A 21,462-nucleotide genomic window follows, 5' to 3' on the forward strand; every position below is an offset into this window, starting at 1 on the left:
AAAGCAGACTAGAGCCACGCAGCTATAGTCAACGCGACGAACACTGTATCGCGTCGCTGTATAGTCTTCGCACCTTGACCAAATGCTCTTTGTAACATCGTCATATATAAATAGTTAAATAGAAAGCTGCGCGAGGGCTTGCTTGCGAAAAGCAAATTCAAAGACAACTGGGCTGCCACATATCTATATCGCATTCCTGGTCCAAAACCATCACTACTTAGATTCAGAAATGGCGACCCAGGAGAGGCAGGTGGTTTAATTCCCTGCGCAATGGTGGAATTCGCTTCCCGCGCTGCGTCGAGAGCCAGGCCTCTAGTGGCGCACGGGATTCGCTCTAAAGCAGCGCAGTGGCCTTGAGTCGGCAGATGCAGGACCTGACGGGTCTGTTCCTCTCTGCCAGCGCTGGGGCCTTGGGTTCGGGGCTGCCACTTGCGCCAGCGCCTGGCACCTACCCGCTCCCCCGCGGCCACCACGATGACCTTCCTGAGCTTCCGGCGCACCTCATGCCGCCAGCAGAAGGCGTGGCACAGGTGTATGGCGGGCCTACGGGCACACTTCCGCTGCCTCCTATGCCGCCCCCGCCAGGGCAATGGCACGGGCGGGTCGGTCGCACGCCCGGTCGGCTGCCGCCCCCCGCTGCCCATCTCGACCCAACAGCCGAGTTGGCGCAGCAGCTGCACGCACATGCTCTACAGGCGCTCGCAGCAGGACATCCGCCATTGGAGACACTGCAGGCGTTGCAAGCCCAGCTCCCGGCGGACCCGGCCGCGGCTGCCGCCGCGGCCGCGGCGGCTGCGTCTGCCGCTGCAGCGGCTGTGCAGCAACACAACCAGCAGCAGCAACACCACATGCGGCTACAGCAGCAGCCGCAACAGCACCAACAACAACAGCAACATTTGCATACCCATCCGTATCACCTCCAACAGCACCCGCAGCTGAACCCACATCACCACCACCAACTGCAGCACTTTGAGCACCATCAACAACAACAGCACCAGCACCAGCACCAGCAGCAACAGCATGAGCAACAAGGGCACCAGCAGCAACAGCAACAACAGCTGGAGCTGCATGGTGGGGAAGTAGGGGCTGGCGAGCTGCCCATGCCCACGGCGGAAGTTATTGCCGCCGCTGCCGCCGCCGCCGCCGCCAATGCAGCAGCTACCGCCGCCGCAACCGCAACGGCTGAGGCCACTCAACCAGCTGGCGCCATAGTCTTGTATGCGGGGACAGGCTCGGACGGCGGTGCTGGCCCTGCCGGGGGCGGCGCAGCCGCAGCCACGCCGCAGCAGGACGGCGACGGCAGGGGTCGCAAGCGGCGCAGGGAGGGGCAAGACGACGGCTCCGGAGAGCAGGATGGCGAGGACGAGGACCCAGATGCGGCCGTGGCTGCGGCCGCTGACGCGGCCGCGGCAGCTGCGGCTGGCTCCGATTCCGACCCCGCGGCATGGAGTCAGGAGCGCGTAAGGCTGGTCTTTGCGGTGGCCAAGGCAGATGTGGCCGCGGGCCGCAAACCGGACTACCCCGAGCTCATGCGCATGCTTGGTGAGCACGAGGTTTGGGGCGGGCGGGTGCCTGGGGCGGGCAAATGCCTGGCGGAACCCCGTCAGTGTGCTCTGGACGAGATGGGCCTATCCTGCTTTCCCGTGCTTGTAACCGCAAACGGCCCGGCTTTGATTGCTTCCACGCCTCGTAGCGTTCATGAAGACACGTCCTGCCTCGCCTGCCTGACCCACCTTGCCTGAGCCAGCCTCCCCCTGCCTCATCCCAATCTTCTTGTAACTCTGCGTGTGTGACTCTGCACGGTGACTCCTGCCAGGCTGGGCCTCGCTGCCTGACCAGCACAAGCTGGTGTACAAGCTCCGCAACAAGTACGCCGTTCTGAAGCGGCTGGTGCAGAGCGGAGCCAGCAGCCTGGAGGAGCGGGCGCAGGAGCGGGTGAGGCCTTTGTGTGTGGGTGTGTGTGTGCGTGTGCGTGTGTGTGTGTGTGTGTATTTTAAAAACAAAACGAAAGCCTGCCCAATGACGCGACGCGTGTGTGTGTGTGTGTGTGTGTGTGTGTGTGTGTGTGTGTGTGTGTGTGTGTGTGTGTGTGTAGTTGTGTGCATTGGGACAGCACAAGGGGAATTGTCGGCACTGTGGCGTGTGTGCGCGTGCGTGTCACGAAGTGGGGCGGCGAGCGGCGGGACATGTTGCATTGGTCAGCACGGGTTGGCCATGTGGGTTGGTGATGTGGGTTGGTGATGTGGGTTATGTGGGTTATGTGGGCGATGTGCTGCCTGGCATGCCTAACATGCATGGACTGTGTTTCATCGGTCTGGACCTGCTGGGAAACACAGGTGGACTACCCCTACCCGCTCATCCGCAAAGTTAAGGAGGCGATGCGCACGCTGCCCGACTGCACGGTACGTGCCGCCGCGTACTCGCCCGGGCGTAGGTGCCCCAGCTTTGCCGCTTTGCCTCGGAGCCCCTACCAGCGTCTGCACTCTAGCTTGCCTTTGCCACCTGTCTTGGCAAGCGACATCAGCGCTAGGATTGCCACAACCTCCTGCTGCTGAGCCGTCTCGCACTCACCACAACCACCACAACCACCGCCGCAACCGAGATTACCGTCACAACCACAACCACGATAACAGGGCACGGCGCTGGAGGTGTGGGCGGCCATCGAGGCCGACGCCTCCTACTCCCAGTACCTGGACCGGCGGCCGTCGGCGGCGGACGGCGGACGGCAGCCGCGCTGGAAGAAGCAGGTGCGCGGTGGCAGTAGCAAAGGGCGCCGCGGGCGAGTTGCTTAGTGAAGACGGTCGTTGTGCAGCAAGCGACAGCCAGGGCGGGGCGCTACGCTGGGAAGTGGGCAACGACGCCAGACTGCACCCGCCCTGCATCAACGCCTGGACGTCCACTCCCCCGATATCGCTTGCAACTGTCGCCTCTGCCTGTCCTCTGCTAGTTTGGCTGGCGTGGTTGGGTTTAGTTAGGCTCGTACTTAAGACCCTCCTTCACCTTGCCGCTCTCCGCTAATGCTGCCGCCACGGTCTTTCGCTGCACTTCGCGGTCGGGCGACGCCTCCTTACTTGCGACATCTTGCGACCTGTTCGTTGATGGCCGGGTATCTCATCCCTGCCCTCCGCCGCCTCCGCCTGCCCTGCCCTGGGCCACCAGGTGACGCGCATCCTGACCAGCCGGCCCAAGTTCGGATTCATGGCCACCGGCGAGAAGCGCGGCAGCCACAAGGTGTACAAGTACGACGCCGCGCAGGACCACACCTCCAAAAAGGTGCGGCGCGCGGTGTGTGTGCGCACGGCGTGGTGCAGGTTCGGAGGTTGCAAGGCTTAGCATGCGAGGGAGGGCCGTAAATAATGGAATCCTGCTTTCCTGCACACACGCAAGCGCATGCGGGCGGCTGTGCAGCGTGTGAAGGTTAGCGAGCCGCCCTCTTGTGTGAGCATGCGCCGTGACGGCCTGTTTGAAGCTCCAATTGCCGCGGTGGTTCTTGATGACGGCTTGGTTCTGGTCACATACCGTACCGTATGTGCGCACCCGCACCGCTCCTCACCCTGCAGGCTCGGCTGAAGTTCGTGCCGGCCGAGCCCATGCCTGGCGGCCGAGGTGCGGCTGGTGGTGGCGGCGGCGGAGGCAGTGGCGGCGGCGGCGGCGGTGCTGCGGGAGGGCCGGTGCACACGGGCGCGTACGGCGCCCCGGACGACGAGGACGACGAAGATGGACCCGAAGACGATGAGGACGGGAACGACAGTGACAGAGGCGAGGGCAACGGCGGCAGCGGTGGCGGACGAGTTGGCGGCGGCCGCGGTGGCGGTGGAGGGGGCGGAGGAGGCGGCGGAGCAGGAGGCAGGAAGGGTAGCGGGCGGACAGGGGCGGCTGGCGGCAGCGGCGCTGGAGGCGGGGCGCAGGTGCGTGCGAACGCATTGCCGCTGCCGCTGCCCGCGCCGCCGGCAGAGCCGCGGGGCCACCGGGTTCCCTCCGCCCTGCTTGACGTGGGCGTGGAGCCGCTGCTTGGGAAGCCGCGCACGCGACCCATCTGCATTGCGCCGGGGGCGCCGCTGCCGCCTCTCGTGGGCGACGACACGGGGGCGGCCGGATACGGCGGCGGGGGCGGCGGCGGCAGGGAGCGCCACCCGCGGCTGCATCAAGCCAACGGCCGCGGCGATGTGCTGCCGCTGCCGCTGCCGGCGGCCGAGAGCGGTGGAGGCGGCGCGGGCGCGTTGACCGGCATGTCCCAACTGGGTCAGATGCTGGCGGCCGCGCTGTCGGCGATGAACGGTGCCGGCGGACTGGACGCCGCAGCGGGCGGCGGCGGCGGCGGAGCCGCGGTTGCAGCCGGCGGCGGCGGCGGTGACGGTGGCAGCGAGGCTGGTGGTGGCGAGCCTGGCAGCACACAGGCGCAGCTGACTGCTTTCTTGCTGCAGCTGTCGGAGTCGGCGGCGCTTTCAGGCGCGCAGACGGAAGGCGCGGCAGCACTGGCGGGGCTGGCGCAACAGCCGCAGCTGCTGTCGGCGATGGCGGCAGCGATGGCCTCCGCGGCGGATGCCGCCGCCGCGGCGGCCGCCGACGCCAACTCGGCCGACCCGGTGGGTCAGCTGGCCGCAGACATCGCAGAGGCGGCGGCGGCAATGGCGGCGGCTGCCGCCGACGGTGGCGTTGACATGTTGACCGCCAGCACTCCAGGCCGCTTTCCGCCACTGCCGCTGCCGGCACCGGCGCCATCTGACCATGACCAGCTGCCACTGCCGCTGCCGCCCCTGCCGCTGCCGCCGGCGCCAGGGCACGGAGGGACAAGGGCTGATATGGAGGCTGGCGGGAACGACGGGGCCGGCGTAGAGCGCGGTGACGAACGCCCCGGGCTGCCACCGTCGCCGCTGCCGCTGCCCCTTCCATCGCCGCCACCGCAGCATCAGCAGCACCAGCAACACCAGCAACACCAGCAGCCGCAGCAGCACCAGCAGCCTGGCTACCAGACGCCCGTGAGGGCGCAGGACGCAATGGCTGGGGGGCTGCTGCCCTCTCCATACAACCCCTCACCGCACCAAGGCGCACAATACGCGCTTGGGCCCGGGGAGCCAACACCACAGGTGCCGGCACACCTCGTGCGGCCACAGCACCAGCAGCAACAACAACCGCAGCAACAACAGCCGCAGCAACAACAGCCGCAGCAACAACAGCCGCAACATGAGGATTCGTGGTTGCAAGCCTACCAGCACCAAGCACGCATGCAGCAGCTGCCCCGACCCCATCCGCATACCCACCAGCAACAGCAGCCGCAGCAACAGCAGCAACAACAGCAACAGCAGCAACAGCAACACCTGACGGCGCTGGCTCCACAACAGGCGGCGACCGCCGCTGCTCCGACGCACCCTAGCTACCAGCAGGAGGCTGGCCAACCATACTCACACCATCACCAACAACCCCACCAACAAGCACATCAACACCAGCAGCAACACCAGCAGCACCAGCAGCAGCACCAGCAACAGACACAAGCCATGTACCCACCGGGAGTCGTGGCTGCTGCTGCAGCAGCGGCGGCGGCGGCGGCCACGGCCGCCGTCGGCATAGGGCCGTCCGAGGCCCGAGGGGCTGCTCGCAGCGGCGTCGCGGGACACGCTGCGGGCGGTGGGCCCATGGGGGCGGGTGCCCTGGTTGGGGTCACAGGGGAAGGCATGGGTGGGCCTGAGGCCGCGGAGGACGGTGGAGATGACAATCAACCACAGGTAAAGGTACTTTGCGGGGATCCGTTTGTAAAGATGGCCCTGAAAGTGCTCTGCTTGGCACAGCACATTTTTTTGTATGCCCAACTTCGCATGGCCTGACTGACCGTCCGTGGCCTGCCCTGCTTGCAGACCGGCCTCAGCGCCCTTGCTGCGGAGTTCCTCAGCACCTTTCCCGCCCAGTACAACGCAGGAGGAGAGGCGTCTCCACAGCAGCAACAGCAGCAGCAGCAGCAGCAACGACCGCCGGCGGCGCACGCGCCACCGCCGCACGCGGGGTACGGCCAGGCGGGGCTGCCGGCTGGAGGCGACGTGGGGCCGTACGGTTACCCCCTGCAGCAGCCGCAACACCCATCGCAGCACGCCCCAGAGCACCACCCTCAGCACATGCACCCCGGAGCTGCAGCCTCTGCAATGCATGTGGCGGCGGCGGCCGCAGCTGCCGCCGCGGTGGCCGGGCAGCAGCCGCACTTCTACCACTACTACCCTGGGCACCACCCGCACTACCCGCCGCATGCCCACCACCCACACTACCAGCCGCTGCCCGCCCACCCAGCCCAGCACCCGCACCACCTGCAAGGCCCTCAACAGCCGCAGCCGCACCACATGCCGCCGCCTCAGGCGGCGCTTGCGGCGGCGGCCGCCGCCGCGGCGGCAGCGGCGGGACACGGGCCTTACGGGCACCCGCACCCACACGGCCATCCCCAGGGCCACCCGCATGGGCCCCTGTCACACGGGCAGCAGCAGCAGCAGCCGCAGCCGCTTCCCCATGCGGCCTACCATGCACACAACCCACATCAGCCACAGCCCTACCTGCCTCACCAGTACCACCAGCCCCATCAGCACCCATACGGACAGCCCGGCGCCCCGGGGCCGCCGCCACACGGCACGTACCCGCCGAGCCACCCTGGCCACCACCAACACTTGGGCCCGCATTACCCGCCGCACCCGCACCCGTACCCGCCGCACCTGCCGGCACCCCCCGTCGGCAGCGCTGCGCATGCTGACATGGTTGCTGCCGCCGCTGCAGCGGCTGCAGCGGCTGCAGCTGCTGCGGCGGCGGCGACGGGTGGCAGCCGCGGAGAGGGGCAACAGGCCCAGGGGCCAGGGCGCGCCAGTCAGGCTGTACATTATATGGGGACGGAGGCAGGGGGCTGGGCAGGGGCTTGATGCCTTTCCTGCCCAGGATGAGGGCATGTCGGAAGGAATCGGCAGTTTACGGGCGCCGTTCGCGCCGAATGCCGAGCGCGTGTTGGCGATTGGCGACAGGCAACGTGAGTGGGAACGAACGACCATACCCATGCGTGCATGCATGGACATGCATGGACCAGAGCGGCATTTCATGAATGATGAAGTGTACATATAACACATGTCAATTAGGCATGAATGGTTTGTGACCACTGATAATCACCTTTTGGGCGTGGGACCGATACAGATGACTGACGTCGCCAGGTACGGCTTCTTGGCACGCGGACGTTGCCAGGAACTTGTCACGCGACTCCCCTTCATAGTGATGAACGATCAGAAACATATTTATGGTGGTTATCTGCAAGGGATGATGGTAGGGGCGGTTGCACTGACGAGCGATCAGCCATGGAACCGGCGGGGGCACGGACGAGCATGGCACGGTTTACCGTGCCGTATGCCGCGTGCTCAGGCGGCATACGGCTCTCAAAGCGGCTGTTCGAAACATGTTCACCTATTCCAAGTCAAGGAGTCTTTAGCCTGGATCACCTCAGCAGAGCGCAAGTCTCTCACTGGAATTCCTTAGGCCTCAGCTGACCTCCACGGCTGACACCATGGCCGAAGGATTGTTGAGTTACAACAACAAATAGTTTAACAGCACCAGACGGACAGAAGCGGTGAAACCTGCACCGAATGCTTTTTTATGCGGAAGCTTGCAGCCTCCTCTTCGTGCTTGCTATCTTCCACATTCAATCTGGCACCTCCGAAATTCTGGCAGCGTCTGAATTCCTGAAATCAGCTTGTGAAGGCAGCCAGTCAGAATGCCAGCTCGCTGTGGGAACAGTCTGGACAGTTCGCTCTGGCCCAGCTGTTTTGCCGAAGATATTCACATTCATGACAGCACACGACAGCACCTCGGATGTCCCGGCGAGTCGCAACGCGTCGTCAATAGCAGAGCTTTCGCTCGGGGAACAGTCGAGCCTCTTCAGCGTGCCTGCAAATGGCACCGTTGAGCTCAGAGGCTTGCGCATAATTGATGTCACGTTGCCGTCGGCGCCCTTCCCGCTGCCGGCGTCAGGCTTTCTGGCGCTGTCGGCGTTCCGGCTGGGCGCGGGCGCGCGGCTGCGGCTGGTGGACAGCTTCCTCACAGTGCCCTCCTGCGCGTTGCTGTCGCTGCACCAGACGTACGCGTGCGGCGTGTCTCCATCTCCCAACGTGACGGTGACGCCCAGCAGCCTGGTGGTGCACCGCCTGACGACGCCCAGCCTGGATGCGACCAACGTGACGGTTCAGTGCTCGGGCGCCGCGGCTCCCTATCCATGCCTGGCGGAGTCCTTTCCCGGCCAGGTTCCTCTGTTGTCCTATATGCAGCGCGCCTCCCAAACTATCAGCGTCGCAGCCCGTACCTACGGCGGGACGCCGCCGCCCGTGTACGGCTTTCTGACACGTGACATGGCGCTGGTTGACCCGGCTGCTGCCAGGTATGACACGGGCGGCGGCGCCGCAACGTGTGGCAATGGCAGCAGCGGCAGCAACGGCACGGCTGCTGGCGACGCGCCACAGCAGCTGCTAGGCGACCCAGACACTGTGGGGCCGCAACGGGCGCCCGAGGCGTCGTCGGCATGTGCCGCCATCGCGTGGGGCAATCGGCTGGTGCTGGCGGGGGACGGCACCGCGCAGCAACGCACCGTGTTGGACTTAGCGCACAGCACCTCGATGCTGTACCTGCAGGTGAGCGCGATTTGGGTGTTTTCCTAGGTTGACACGGGGCACCGGGGGCGGCACGTCTGGCTGTTCCTTCCGTCCTTGCCTATGTAAGGGAGGACTTGTGCGCGCGCAAACACAGCCGCGTGCAGTAATGTCAAGACATGATCCATCTACGGCTGCCACGCGCAAGGGAGTCCGGGGCTGCGAGCACTGGCCAGACGCCGTAGCAGGCGCCCCGAATGCAGGGCACGGAGGCCGCGGTCGATGCATCAACCCAAACCACCTTCCTCCACCTCCACGCAACCCGCAGATTCCCGACGGCAAGGTGGAGTTCCGCAACCTCACGCTGCGCAACCCCCCGCCTGGGCCGCCCGGCTACCTGCCGTACACGCTGCTGCGGCTGCCCATCTGGACGGCGGCCTTCAAGCGCAAAATTCTCGGGAGCGACATCGATCGGCTCTTGACAGTGACCGACTGCACGGTCGAGCTCCCGCCCGAGGAGGTGGCAATGCTGATGGCAGACGCCGGGTTGGCGGCGGCGGCGCTGCCGCCGTCGTTGTCGGGGCTGTTGTGTGCGGCCGGCTCGGACCTGCTGTACAATACGCGAAGGTACAACACGGTGAGATCTTGGTGCTCCGTGTGGCTGCTGCGCCGCCGTGTCATGTAATGTCGTGTCGTGTTGTGTCATGGGGTGGGTAGCTCGTTGGTGCCGCGCATGTGTACATATGGCACGCGTACGGTAGTCCACCGCCTGTCGGCACGCGCTAGTCCACAGCTTGTTGCGCCATCGCAAACTCACCCCGCGTCCTGCCACGCTGGCTCCTGCTTCCTGCCAACAGAGCCGCTTCACCGATGTGGAGGTGTATCTCAGCTCCTTCATCGGCCTCGGAACGCGCAGCGTCTACACGCGCGTGCAGCTGCGTGCCGTGTGGCCGCTGCAGCGCCCATTCCTGGCGCCCGTCAGTGGCGGAGACGGCACCGGCGACACACAGCAGCCCCAACAGCCCCAGCCACAGCCCCACGCACTCGGCATGCTCGCGACCTACCCCTCCTATCCCAGCGTATGCGCCGCAGGGGCTCCCGGCCAGCCGTCACCCGCGTCTCTTGACCGCGCCCCAGTGGCTTCCTTGGCTCTGCTGCGCCCCTGGCGCCTGACCACCCAAGATACAGACCCGACCCGCGGCGTGGATCAGCGCACTGGGATTGTGATGCTGTGCGACGCGCTCCTGCTGTCATCCGATGATCCGTTCTTCGCGCCATCGTACGGGCAGGTATGTGAATGGTCGGGGGAGCAGCCACCGCCAGTACTCGCTTAGTGAGACAGGTGATACTTAGATGTCAGCTAGGACGTACAGGCATGGGCCTTGAGCAAAGGTGGTAACAATGACGCGAGTAAAGCTCGAGGGAAGCGCGTCGGACCGTACCGGTACCTGCCTGGCATGTGAGGTTGCGGTGGAATGGCCGCGATACGAAAGTAGCCCACACGGGTGTGGCTGGCCCTTGCTGTCATGGCCTAATCGCAGCGCATGCACCATCCTGTCTTGCCGTCCTGTCCACGTTTCGATTGAACCCCCGCTTCGCATCGCCTTCCTCCTCTCCCCGCACGTCGTGCCGTGCTTACCTCGCTCGCCCCAGGTCCAGAGCGACGTCACAATGCCCAGCCTGGTCCTGGGCGAGCCGCTGTCACTGCGGCTGCTGCACGCGTCCGACGTCAGCAGCGCCGTCACCATCGCCCAGCCCCGCGCCGCCCTCACGTTGAGGTGGCTGGTGCTCGTGGGACTGCCGGCGGCCCGCGGGTTCACGCAGCTGCCGCTGGGGCCCAGACGTCGAGGCCAGGCGTCGCCACCGCCGCCGGCGTCTCCGAAACAGGTGGCGGCACCCTCGCCGCCGTCTTTGACCCTGGGCGGTGGCGGCACGGCGCTGGATGACTCGGGGCACAGTGTCTCGGGCCGGCGGCTGCGGCAGCTGCAGCATGGAAGTGGATCACGCCCGGCGCACCTGTGGTCGTACAATAGGCTCGGCAGCGGCGACGGGGCGCTGGGGCGGCGCGGTATTGGCTCATCGCCTCACCGGCGGTTGCAACAAGAGGAGCAGCAGCAGCAGGCTGGCAGCAGCTCTGCAACACAGGGTCTGGCGCCGGCGCTGGCCAACTTCACGTCCTGCCTCTGGACGTTTGAGTTCGACCGCTCGCCAGAGGCCCTGGCGGCGGACTTGGCGGGTGGCGCGGGCGGGCGGCCGGCGGGCCTGCCACGCCTGCAACTGGACGGGGTGGTCCTTGTGGTGCCGCAGGCGGAGTTGCAGCTGCTGGGGCGTGTGTGGGCCGCGTCGGCTGACCTGCTGAGCGGCCGGCTGGCGTTCTCTGCGGACACGGACCCCGGTCTGGCGGCGGCGCTGCGTGCGATGCTGGAGGGCTCGGCGCTGCTTGAACCACAACCTGGTCCCACCGGCAGCAGCACGCAGGACAGAGTCTATCTGCACAGCGATGGAATGCTAGAGTTTGAGGAGGTGGCGTGGTGCGGGTGGAATGGATACAACGTCACGCTCATCACAGAGGGCGACGCAGATTTAGGGAATGCGGTGACCGTGCTGCGAATAGATAATGCCCCCTACGTCGCCATTACCACTGCAGTGGTCTCGCCGGCCCTGACTCTGCCGGTGGTGGAGTTCACGGCATCCCCATCAGCTGCTGCCCCCGGCCCTCAAGGAGACATGACCTCAGCGCCGGGTGGTGCGGTGGCAGTGGTGCCGTCCGCGGCGCCGCCGCCTGGGGCCTCGGCGGACCAGCAGCCACAGCAGCAACAGCAGCAGCCGCAGCAGCAGCAGCGCCTACCCGCAGGCCACAGCCCGGCACCACGACCGGCGCCTGACACGCAGCAGCCGGGTCAGCAGGGCAGTGGCAGCACCGGCGGCAGCTCCGCAGCTGAGGCACCTGAAGCATTGGGGGGCGCGGAGCCTATCCAGCAGCCCCAGGGCTCAAACTCCGAAGGCAGCAGCGGCGGCAGCAGCGGGGCTGTGTTGCCCAGCCAATCTGCAGTCGCTGGCGGCTCAAAGTCGGAAGCCGGGACGGTGGTTGCGATTGTGGTATCCTGCGTGGGCGCGGCGACGGTCACCGGCGGGTTGCTCCTGCTGTACGTGGGGTACCGCAGCCGCCATGCGCGCCGGTACCATGGCGCCAGCGCGGCAGGCAAAGCGGTGGCTGACCGCTTGAGCAGCGCTGCTGATTCGGACCTCTTACGTACATCCACGGTATCCGGCTCCGGCGTCACTGAGCCGCGGCGTGACAGCGGCGCCGCTAGCCGCGGTGACAGCAGGCGCGGCGGCAAGAGCAGACTCGCCCTCGGCTCTTCCGCGCTCAGCGCGAGCCAAGAAGTCACTGCCGAGACGTCCTCGTATGCGCTCGGCAGTTCCGGCTGCAGCGGCCCAACCGGCAGCAACGCAACCAGCAGCGCAGCCGGAGGAGCTGCGGACGGAACGACGGCGAGTGGGCGGCTAGGAACGATCAACCGTGCAATGGTGGGAATGCTCTTGGCTGTGGAAGAAGGCCGGCGGCGGGTGGCGCACTTAGGGCCTGACGTGGGGCCTGTAGGCGGAGCTGCACCCTCTGCCGATGCAGCTGCTCGGCCGGGCGCAGCAGTGGCAGAGGTGGCAGCAGGCGCAGCACAGCTGGCCGGCGGCAATTTTCCCATCGCGGCATCAGTTGCAGACCCCAGCAGCGTGCATGACGCAAACGTGCCGCTGTTGCGCTTGCCCACCAGCACGACAGCTGCCTGTGGCCCTGTGTCGGCGGGAGCAGCGGGGCTTGCAGTTGTGCCGCTTGAAAGCAGCCCTCTTCAGAGCGGGGCGATCGGTTGCGGCGGTCACGGCGACGGTACAGCAGCTGCAACCCAGCTGCAGCCGCAGCCGCCTTCACCGCACACTTCGCTGCCCCTCACCATCACCGGCGAGTTGGGCCGCGGCGCGCAGGGCGTGGTGTACCGCGGCGTGTGGCGCGGGCTGGACGTGGCGGTCAAGAGCGTGCTGTTCCACCACACGGAGGTGAGGCGCGACAAGGGCTCGGCGGCGCAAGGGCTCGGCGGCGCAAGGGCTCGGCGAATGCCTCTGAGCCGCTCCTTGCATGTCCTGTTTGCATGCCCCCGCAACCTATGTGCTGCTGTGACTATCCTTGCTGTGACTACACACACACCATACACACACATGCACACACATACACACTTTGCGCAATGTTTTCCTTGTGCTCTTTAACACACACACACACACACACACACACACACACACACACACACACACACACACACACACGTACACACAGGGCGGCGTGCAGGATCCGCATGCGAAGCAAGCAGTTGAGGAGGCGGCCATTGCCGTGAGCATGGCGCATCCCAACATCGTGGCCACCTACACCTACCAGCTGCAGCAGCTGCCCTCGACATACTGCGGCATGTTAAGTCCTGAGGGTGTGGGGTCCAGTGCTCCTGAGTCGCCCGTGGGATCTGGTGGCTTCATGGGGCGGGTGTCGCTCCACAACCAGGAGGCGGAGGTGTGGAAGCTGACGCTCATTCAGGAGCTGTGTGACGCCAACAGCTTGCGGCACTGCCTGCAGTCCGGGCTGCTGCTGCTGGGGCAGCAGGCGGCAGGCGTAGGCGTCGACGCTGGGCAGTCACCAGCAATACAGTCGCCGGCGGCCCGGACGGTGTTGCTGCTCGCCTGCGACATAGCGCGGGGCCTGGCGCACCTGCATGAGCGCGGGGTGGTGCACGCGGACCTGTCCTCCAACAACGTGCTGCTGCAGAGCAGGAGGAGTGCCACAACAGCTCCGGTGGCTGCGCCTGACACGGGGCTTGGCGTTGTGGCCAAGCTGTGTGATTTTGGTCTGAGCGGACGACTGGACGTGGAGGCGGATGTATCGCACCTTTCAGGGCCCGCCAGGCGCTCCTCTGCGTACTCTGCGCCGGAGCTGGTGGTGCACGGCCGCTCGGGCCCAGCAGGCGACGTGTACGCCTTCGCGGTGGTGCTGTGGGAGCTGGCGCTGGGCCTGCCGCTGCCTATGGCTCTGGCGCGGCCTGAGAGCGCAGGCCTGCGTGCGTGGCAGTCGGAGCAGGCGCGCCTGTTGCCGCTTGGAGACGACACACTGGAGGGGCCTCCAGGCGCGGGGTCAAAGGTGCTGGGCCCGCCCTCGGCGTCGCTGGCGCTGCCGCCAGGCCTGCTGTGGTGGCCTGCACACACGCCGCCGGCGCTGAAGGCGCTGGCAGCGGAGTGCCTGCAGGTGGAGCCGCGGCGCCGACCCAGCTCTGCGACCGTGCTTGTGCGATTGGAGCAGGCGCTGCAGCAGCTGCAGCTGCCCGGCAGTGCGCACACGGAACTGCAGGGGCTGTGGGCCCGGCTGGGTTTAACGTGGAGAGGGCGGAAATAGCAGGACAATTGGTTCATGGGACTCTGCCTTGCTGAATAACTGCTGAAGCTCTTGATTCTTACATTCTTGATATTGTAAAAACTGTTTGAGGTTTTGTGCATCGCTGCATCTGCCACAACACGAGTGTAAGGGTGTGTGGGTTCACGTGCATTTGTCGAGGTTGTTTGTCTGGTGGGCGGTGCACACGCCACCACCGTGCGGAGTAAGTTACAGAAGTGAGTGATGGTGTCATTTCAGTTTTACGTGTATTGATGCAGTGTGCATAGGGACTGTCTCATCAGTATGTTCACGTACCGTCTGTATGCCAATCAACAGTTGGTGGCGCGCTACGCATGTTGTGCACATTTGCAATCGTCCAAGCACCAGATGGGAGCAGTGGCAGTGACGCGTCAGCTGATTCCCACTATGGTCACATGTCTTGTGCGGGCATGCCCAGTAACTGGGTGTGTTTCTTGTGACGAGCCGCTGGCTTTGCGAGTGGTTTAAAAACTCTGACCCGAAGAAGTGCGATCCGCTCACCGAATGCATGAAGGCACCAGCCGAAGCTGTTGGGCAATCACGCAAGAGCTCCAAGCCATTGTGCGATACACATTGCGCATCAATCACACACATGGTGGCAGATTTAGCTTGGTGTAATGTCCGGAGTGAGGCGCACGGACAGGACTTCAGGGAAACAAGGTAGTCCTGCACATCACCGTTGGGGGTGTTGGCAGGTTTGTCAGTGGCCAAGATTGTGATGCAAGGATGGACACAGTGTGCACCGTGGGACGCACAACTCGATTGCGCCTGCACGTATAGCGATAGATAATGGCGAGGACGGCGAGCCTTCACGCTCGCGCTCGACATAGTGGGGCTGAGCAACTGGGCGGAATCATGGTTCGGGCGGCGTCCCCTCTGGGCATCCCGTGCGCAGCGACACGTGGGCAGTGCACCATGCAGGAGCTGGAAGCGTGTCGCATGTGACACAGTCCTCTGTCGATATCAAGGACTGTAAGCGATTAACGGTCACTCCGAGCGGCTTTAATATCGCGGCCTGTAAGCCTCGAGTGGGGTGGCCACGAACACAGCCGATGGTGCCTGACGATGTGACAATTGAATCCCGCAGCCGGCGGCTTTCGCATTCTTTGGAGGCACGCGTTGTGCCGCAAGAGCTGCTTAGCACGCCAGTCCTATTGCAGCATGAGGCACTCAGCGACGTTCGGGGTACTGGACGGCATCAACAAAAGTTGCATTGTGGGCGATCGCCGGGCGGACATCGGGCTTGCGGTTGAAAGGAGTCACCGCGGGCGCGCGGGCGCAAACGGCGCACCAGCGCTACAAACTTTTCTGTACATATCCAGATACTATTTGCGACCAGGGCGATTGACGTGATGGAGGCTGCACCGCCAACGCTGGCGTTGGTGGCCACAATTGTGGCTGTGGGAGCAGCGCTGCTCTTCCTGGTGCGGCGCAATCAAAAGTAAGCATACAGTCTTACCATTGGGCTTTCAGGCGTGACGAATGCGGGCTTGTGGACGCGGCAGTGCGAGGCATCAAGAAATTGTCTTGAACGTCTTTGGGTCGCGCCCCTCGCAGGACGTACAAGAATCTTCCACCCGGAAAGCTGGCATTCCTTATTGGCGGAGTGGAGTACCTGAAGGAGGGCTTCTCTGAGATATGTAACTTTCCTGGAAGCGGACCCCGCAAAATGCGTTTCCTGTTGTCGCCGACGGTAAGCGTTGCGCGCTTTCGGAAAGTCATAGCGCTGTATTCATCAGCATACGCTGATCGGGCTTGGGGTTCCTAGAGGCGAAGCAGTGCGACTGTCACATTCGAGCGGTTGGCCCATAGGAACCCCAAGCCCTAGCCGAAGTAGCCGAAGTCCCAAGCCCGCCCTGCCTCCAGTGCTGCCCGCGCCGTCCAGCGCTCTTGTCCCCGCTCCCCGCGACAAATGTGCACGCATTTTCTTTGCGGCACTTCATGCACCGCATTCGCCTTCCACCACTGCAGATTCTGGTCCGGAACTTCAGTCAGATCAAGAGCATCATGAACGGAGAGGAGGACACCGTGACAGGTGTGGCGCGCGCCGCCGATTCCCAACGTCCCCACCCTTCCTGTCACCACTCACCAGTTCTTGCCGATGTCAACCCATCACCATTGCACTGGCGCTATTGCTATAGGTTGTATACCCCACGACCCTCAAAGTCGTCAAACCAGCAGCTCCCTCCCGCCAACATTTCGTATGCGCACACAGTCTCTTGGCCGGCCGCAACTGTGGCCATGCTAGGCACCGATTCAGTGACGTTCTCAACCGGTGAGAGCAAGGACCAAGGAGAGAAGGGCCCGAGAGCAAGGGCTACGTGGCACACGCGCTTGGCGACATCATTCCCCGATTGATGCAACTGGGTAACTTCGTGCCTTCACGCCTGCTTGGATGCAAGCTACGTGGGCGTAGGCTGGTGCAAGTGGGGACCGCGGGAACCTGTGTGAAGCAGTGGGGACCACGAGATTGACACACGTATGCTTGTGGCCTAACCACACACGCAGGCGCGTACCACCGCTCCCTCCGCCGACTGCTGGGGCCCTGCTTCTCGCCTCAGGTGCATGCAGCATTACTGCGACGACGCACGTGCATGTGTTGATTGGCGGGCACGCGTGCGTTTATGGTGTTGCCTATGGTGTACATATGCGTCGGCGATAGGGGGCAAGAGTCATGTGTTCTATCTGTTCTGTCTGCACACGCATAGATGGCGTACTTGCCGCGCTGCGCTTCGCGCGCTGTAGAATATATATCTCTTCGGTCGTTCATGCAGGCCGTTGAAGGCTACCTGCCATCCATCCAAGCCATCTGCGAACGCTACTGTGCCGAGTGGGCGGCTGAGACCACTGCCGCTGCTGCCGCCGCGGCCCCCGCTGCCACCGGCGGAGACAGCTCAGCAGTGATTGAGCAGCTGCCCAAGCTGCAGAAGGGAGTGAGTGATGAGGTCGTGTGTGTGTGTGGTGGGGGGGGGGGGTCGTGGGTAGGCTGGTGGGTCATCCGGAGAACAGCACGTGGTGAATGGTCACTGGGCTGCACGCAGCAGCACATGCGTGTGCCGCTTCACGCCCAGCCAGCAGCAAACCCAGGAGCAAGCAAACCTTTAATCCCTACCTTCATACCTATCCCTATCAAATTCCGCTACCTTTACTGCCTCCCGACTGCCGCCTGCCGTCGCTGCCCAAGGCCCGCATGCTGACGTTCGAGGTAATGTCGCACGTGGTTGCCGGTTTCCACTTCAGCCCGCAACAGCTGGCCAGCCTCAGCGACGCCTTCGATGTCTTCGTGCGCGGCATTTTCGCACCCGTGGCGTTAGCTATCCCTGGAAGCAGTGAGTTGGTGGACACGTGTATTTGCGGGTTGGGAACAGAGCTCGGTGGTTGAGCCCAGTGCTTCAGCGCGATGCTTGAGCCCAGTGCTTGAAGATGTGGGGGTTTGGTTGCAATGCACTCCGATGGCTGCTAGCAGGTTGGGGTGCACCTCGGGGCTGTTGGCCATGCGGCTTCGTCTTTCCTCGTGCCACGTGGCATTCCTTCCTTCCTGCTTCCATGCAGACTATGCCAAGGCCTCGGCGGCGCGGAAGGTGATGGTGGCCGCGCTGACGCAGCAGCTGGAGCTGCTCAAGGGCGGCAGTGGCGGCGGCGGAAACGGGGGCGGTGCCAATGGCGGCGGCGACGGCGACAGCGTTATGGCCCGGCTGCTGGGTATGACTGACGAGCACGGCAAGCCGCTCACACACAAGGCCCTCATGGCAAGTCCCAGACAGCCATTGGTACAGCAGTTGGGGCATCTGGGCGGGCTTCGTCTCGTTTTTTTTCCAACACACACGCACGCACACACACACACACGCACACACGCGCACATCCCGCCTTTCGATTTACTTTGGGCTGATATCTGCAATCCCACCCCCACCCACCCCCCACACACAGGACCTGGCCATCAATCTGTTGTTCGCGGGCCACGAGACCACCGCCACGTCCATTGTGCGCCTGATGCTGGTAAGGGCGTGCGTGCGTGTGTATGTGCGTGCAAGGGGGGGTGCTAGGGGGGGTGTTGGACTCCAACAGGCTTTCGGACTGTTGATTACAGAAGGGGACGGAGAGAGCAACGCATTGAACTACTTTGCAGCAAAAACGGCTCAGCCCTTCTCCTAGGGACACCCCCCGTCTAAGGTGGGCCTGCCTAACTTAGATAAGCATAGATAGGCATAGATAAGCTTATCTAAGGGTTAGGTCCGCGCGGCTATCTAAGGTTTTGGCCAACCCTGTGTTGGAGCAGTCGGCTCCAGACCCAAAGGTACGGCATGCTGCTGGCGGTCGACTCAAAGCATATTGCTGGGCGGTCGGTTCCTGTTACGACGGGAAAAGGCCCTTCGAAGTTGTCAGGAACGCGAGATACCCGCAGCGTTAAAGTTCCACTTGACCGAGTTCCCAAGCCAGGGGGGCAGGATGCAGATGGCTGGATGGGGCGGTCCATCTGTCCCTGCTTGAGGCCAGCTGTCCCAGTGTTCGCTCCTCCCGCCGCCCACACCCTCGCTCGTAATACTCTTCTCGCCTGCCTGCCTGCCGGCCTCCTGCCTGCCTGCCTGCCTGCCTGCCTGCCTGCCTGCCTGCCTGCCTGCCTGCCTGCCTGCCTGCCTGCCTGCCTGCCTGCCTGCCTGCCTGCCTGCGTGCGTGCGTGCGTGACCCCTTGCCTGCCTGCCTGCCTGCCTGCCTGCGTGCGTGCGTGACCCCTTGCCTGCCCCCCTGCAGGTGCTGCGCTCGCGGCCAGACGTGGTGTCGCGGCTGCGTGAGGAGCAGGCGGCGGCGGTGCGGCAGCACGGCGCCGCCATCTCCGGTGCGTGCGCGTCAGCCCCGCTGCATGTGTGCGTGCGTGTGCGTTCACTACTAGGGCAGGATGCTGAATGACGAGCCCCACCCCACCCTTTACTAGTGCTCTCTGTGACACACACACACACACACATACGCACACACACACACACCCCTACCACTTCCCCTTGCTGTTGCCTCACGCGCACACACAACATATACGACACACATGTAACCATTTACTCGTGCGCGCGCAGGCTCCTCCATCCGCGACATGCCCTACCTGGACGCGGTGGTGAAGGAGACGTGGCGCTGCCACCCCGTGGTGCCCATGGTGCCGCGCAGGGCGGTGCGCGACTTCACCCTGGGCGGACACGACGTGCCGCAGGTGTGTGTGTGTGTGTGTGTGTGTGTGTTATGTGTGCGTGTGTGTGTGTGTGTTGTGTGCATCGTGTGTGCGCGCGTGTGTGCTAAAGAGCACAAGGAAAACGAAGCGCAAAGACAGTTATGCGATGCATACGGCGGTATACGGTATGTGTGTATGTGTGTGTTGCTGGCAAATGTGTGGTGATTGCGCTGCTGTGTGTTCGGAAAGCACAAGGGAAGGGTGTGCTACACGGCAGCGTGTGTCCAGAAGCAAAACACGCCATGCCGTACGCCATGCTGGAAGCGTTTGTGCTCACACACACACACACACACGCACACGTGCACTTCACGGTTTGACCGGGTTGCTATGTTCGCTTGTACAAACATGTGATTGATCTCGCCCCACCGCCGTAATCCGTACGCCGTGCAGGGCTGGGGCGTGGTGTTGGGTCTGGTGGAGCCCATGCGCGACCTGCCCGCCTGGTCTGGTCTGACTCCGGACAGCCCCCTGCACCCCTCCCACTTCAACCCCGACCGGTGCGTGTGTGCCTGCAACATGCATGCCAGCATGCATGCACGAGAGCGCTTGCATGTGCATGCGCCATCGGGCCAAGACCCTCCCTCTCCACACCATCGTTGCACCCACATACAGCTACACGCCTACCTGTCTGCCTGACACGGAACTGTCCCCGATGCATTGCGCAGGTGGCTGTCCGGCCGTAGCAGTGCCAGCGGCAACGGCAGTAGCAACAGCGCTTCCTCGTCGGCGCTGCAGCAGCAGGACGGCACTGCTACAGCCGACGGCGATGACGTCGCGTCGGCGGCGGCCGCCGCCAGTGTCGGCGGCGGCGGCGGCGCGGCGGGCAGCGGCACGCTGAGCAGCCCTATGGGAATGCTGCCGCCGCAGATGCTCACGTTTGGTGGCGGCGGCCGCTACTGTCTGGGTGCCAACCTGGCGTGGGCGGAGCTTAAGGTGGGTGGGCAGTGGGTAGGTGCGGTGTTGGCGGTTGGTGGTGGTTTGGACTTGTTTTCATCAGCCTCATTGAGAAGCCTTGGATTACGAGGACGCGTGACAAGGCAAGGGGTGTGTGGTCAGTGTTGCCCCAACCCAACAAAAACGCCGCACCATCAGGGGGCGGCATGGCATTGGAAGGCGAGAAAGCCGGTGCATGTGGCCACATCACGCACAGTCAGGAGGCAGGGGAAGGCAGGGGGATGGAGGAGGCAGGCTGACATACACGTTCAGGCACGGGGCCGGAACACGCGCGCACGCACACAGCCACTCTCTATTACACCTCTCTCTTGCACACTCCCACAATATCCCTCTCCCACCCATGCAATCACACAGGTGTTCGTGGCTGTGTTGCTGCGTGGCTACGACTTTACCAGCCCGCTGCCGGAGCTGGAGGTCAAACTCTTCCCCGCGCTCACCGTCGCACAGGGCTTCCCGATTGAGGTGAGATCACTGAGATGCAGATGCTTCGTGTACGTGTGTGTGCGTGTGTGTGCGTGTGTGTGTGTGTGTGTGTGTGTGTGCGCGCGCCCACGCGCGTTGGCGCCGTTGTTTCCCTTGCCAGCCCAACCGATACCGGGGGCTGGCTGGGTGGGTGGGGTTCAGTCGGGAGTACCGTAACGGCGGCAGCGGCAGCGCGCACTGACGCAATGCTGGTGGTCGTGTCAAGCTCACAGAGCTGATGGTTTGAGGTTGGAAGCTCACGACGGCATTGGCGCCGCCGCAGGCTAGTGCGGTGCTTTCGCAGGCGCTTGCGGATGGCGGGCGGGGACGTGTCGTCCGCCCCCTCCCCTTACTTACTTATACGGCGGCTATGTCCAGGGCTGAGTCCCCCGTGCTCGTTTCTGCCCCCTGCCTGCCTTGTAGGTGCGCGCGCGCTAAGGCGGCCGCGCCTGTTGGTGTCGTGAGGATTGAGGGCCGAGGTGGCGTTGGCGTTGGCGCTACTGCCGCCGACGGGGTCTTGCTTTGAACAAGGAGGAGCGGGCCTTCCGAGCGGACTGTTGCCGTGCAGTGTACGGACGTACATAAATCATTGCCATAGCCTACTGGAATACCAGCTCTTGCTGAATGGTGGGGGCATGGATGGTTGCATGCGCCACTCGAACTTATTAACGGCGGCGTGCGGGTGATCAAGGAGTGAGGGACCAGGTATGTAGCGAGGCGTCAGGGACGGACCCATAGAGGTGTTAGTTCTTGTGGGCCATTACCCACACGGGGGAGGCACCCTAGGTGAAAAA

At 64.1% G+C, this 21,462-nt stretch overlaps 3 protein-coding genes across 3 annotated transcripts; all 3 read left to right on the top strand.

Moving 5' to 3' along the window:
* Positions 1 to 38: 38 nt before the first annotated feature.
* On the top strand, positions 39 to 7,421 carry CHLRE_11g467624v5 (uncharacterized protein). Its single transcript, XM_043067377.1, has 7 exons — positions 39 to 1,542; positions 1,817 to 1,935; positions 2,337 to 2,402; positions 2,634 to 2,747; positions 3,160 to 3,273; positions 3,561 to 5,723; positions 5,853 to 7,421. Exons 1-7 carry the CDS (start codon positions 366 to 368, stop codon positions 6,888 to 6,890), a joined length of 4,791 nt encoding a protein of 1,596 aa, XP_042919376.1. The 5' UTR covers positions 39 to 365; the 3' UTR covers positions 6,891 to 7,421.
* Positions 7,422 to 7,498: 77 nt separating this feature from the next.
* Positions 7,499 to 15,120, top strand: CHLRE_11g467626v5 (uncharacterized protein). Its single transcript, XM_043067378.1, has 5 exons — positions 7,499 to 8,636; positions 8,923 to 9,231; positions 9,452 to 9,883; positions 10,248 to 12,647; positions 12,922 to 15,120. Exons 1-5 carry the CDS (start codon positions 7,800 to 7,802, stop codon positions 14,020 to 14,022), a joined length of 5,079 nt encoding a protein of 1,692 aa, XP_042919377.1. The 5' UTR covers positions 7,499 to 7,799; the 3' UTR covers positions 14,023 to 15,120.
* Positions 15,121 to 15,228: 108 nt separating this feature from the next.
* On the top strand, positions 15,229 to 21,460 carry CHLRE_11g467627v5 (uncharacterized protein). Its single transcript, XM_043067379.1, has 15 exons — positions 15,229 to 15,481; positions 15,598 to 15,733; positions 16,012 to 16,075; positions 16,256 to 16,315; positions 16,549 to 16,601; positions 16,815 to 16,973; positions 17,225 to 17,369; positions 17,593 to 17,789; positions 17,968 to 18,036; positions 18,790 to 18,874; positions 19,104 to 19,234; positions 19,643 to 19,749; positions 19,918 to 20,185; positions 20,561 to 20,668; positions 21,092 to 21,460. Exons 1-15 carry the CDS (start codon positions 15,393 to 15,395, stop codon positions 21,104 to 21,106), a joined length of 1,686 nt encoding a protein of 561 aa, XP_042919378.1. The 5' UTR covers positions 15,229 to 15,392; the 3' UTR covers positions 21,107 to 21,460.
* Positions 21,461 to 21,462: the final 2 nt, after the last annotated feature.

Source organism: Chlamydomonas reinhardtii, chromosome 11 (assembly GCF_000002595.2).
Source record: "Chlamydomonas reinhardtii strain CC-503 cw92 mt+ chromosome 11, whole genome shotgun sequence".
Taxonomy (NCBI): domain Eukaryota; kingdom Viridiplantae; phylum Chlorophyta; class Chlorophyceae; order Chlamydomonadales; family Chlamydomonadaceae; genus Chlamydomonas; species Chlamydomonas reinhardtii.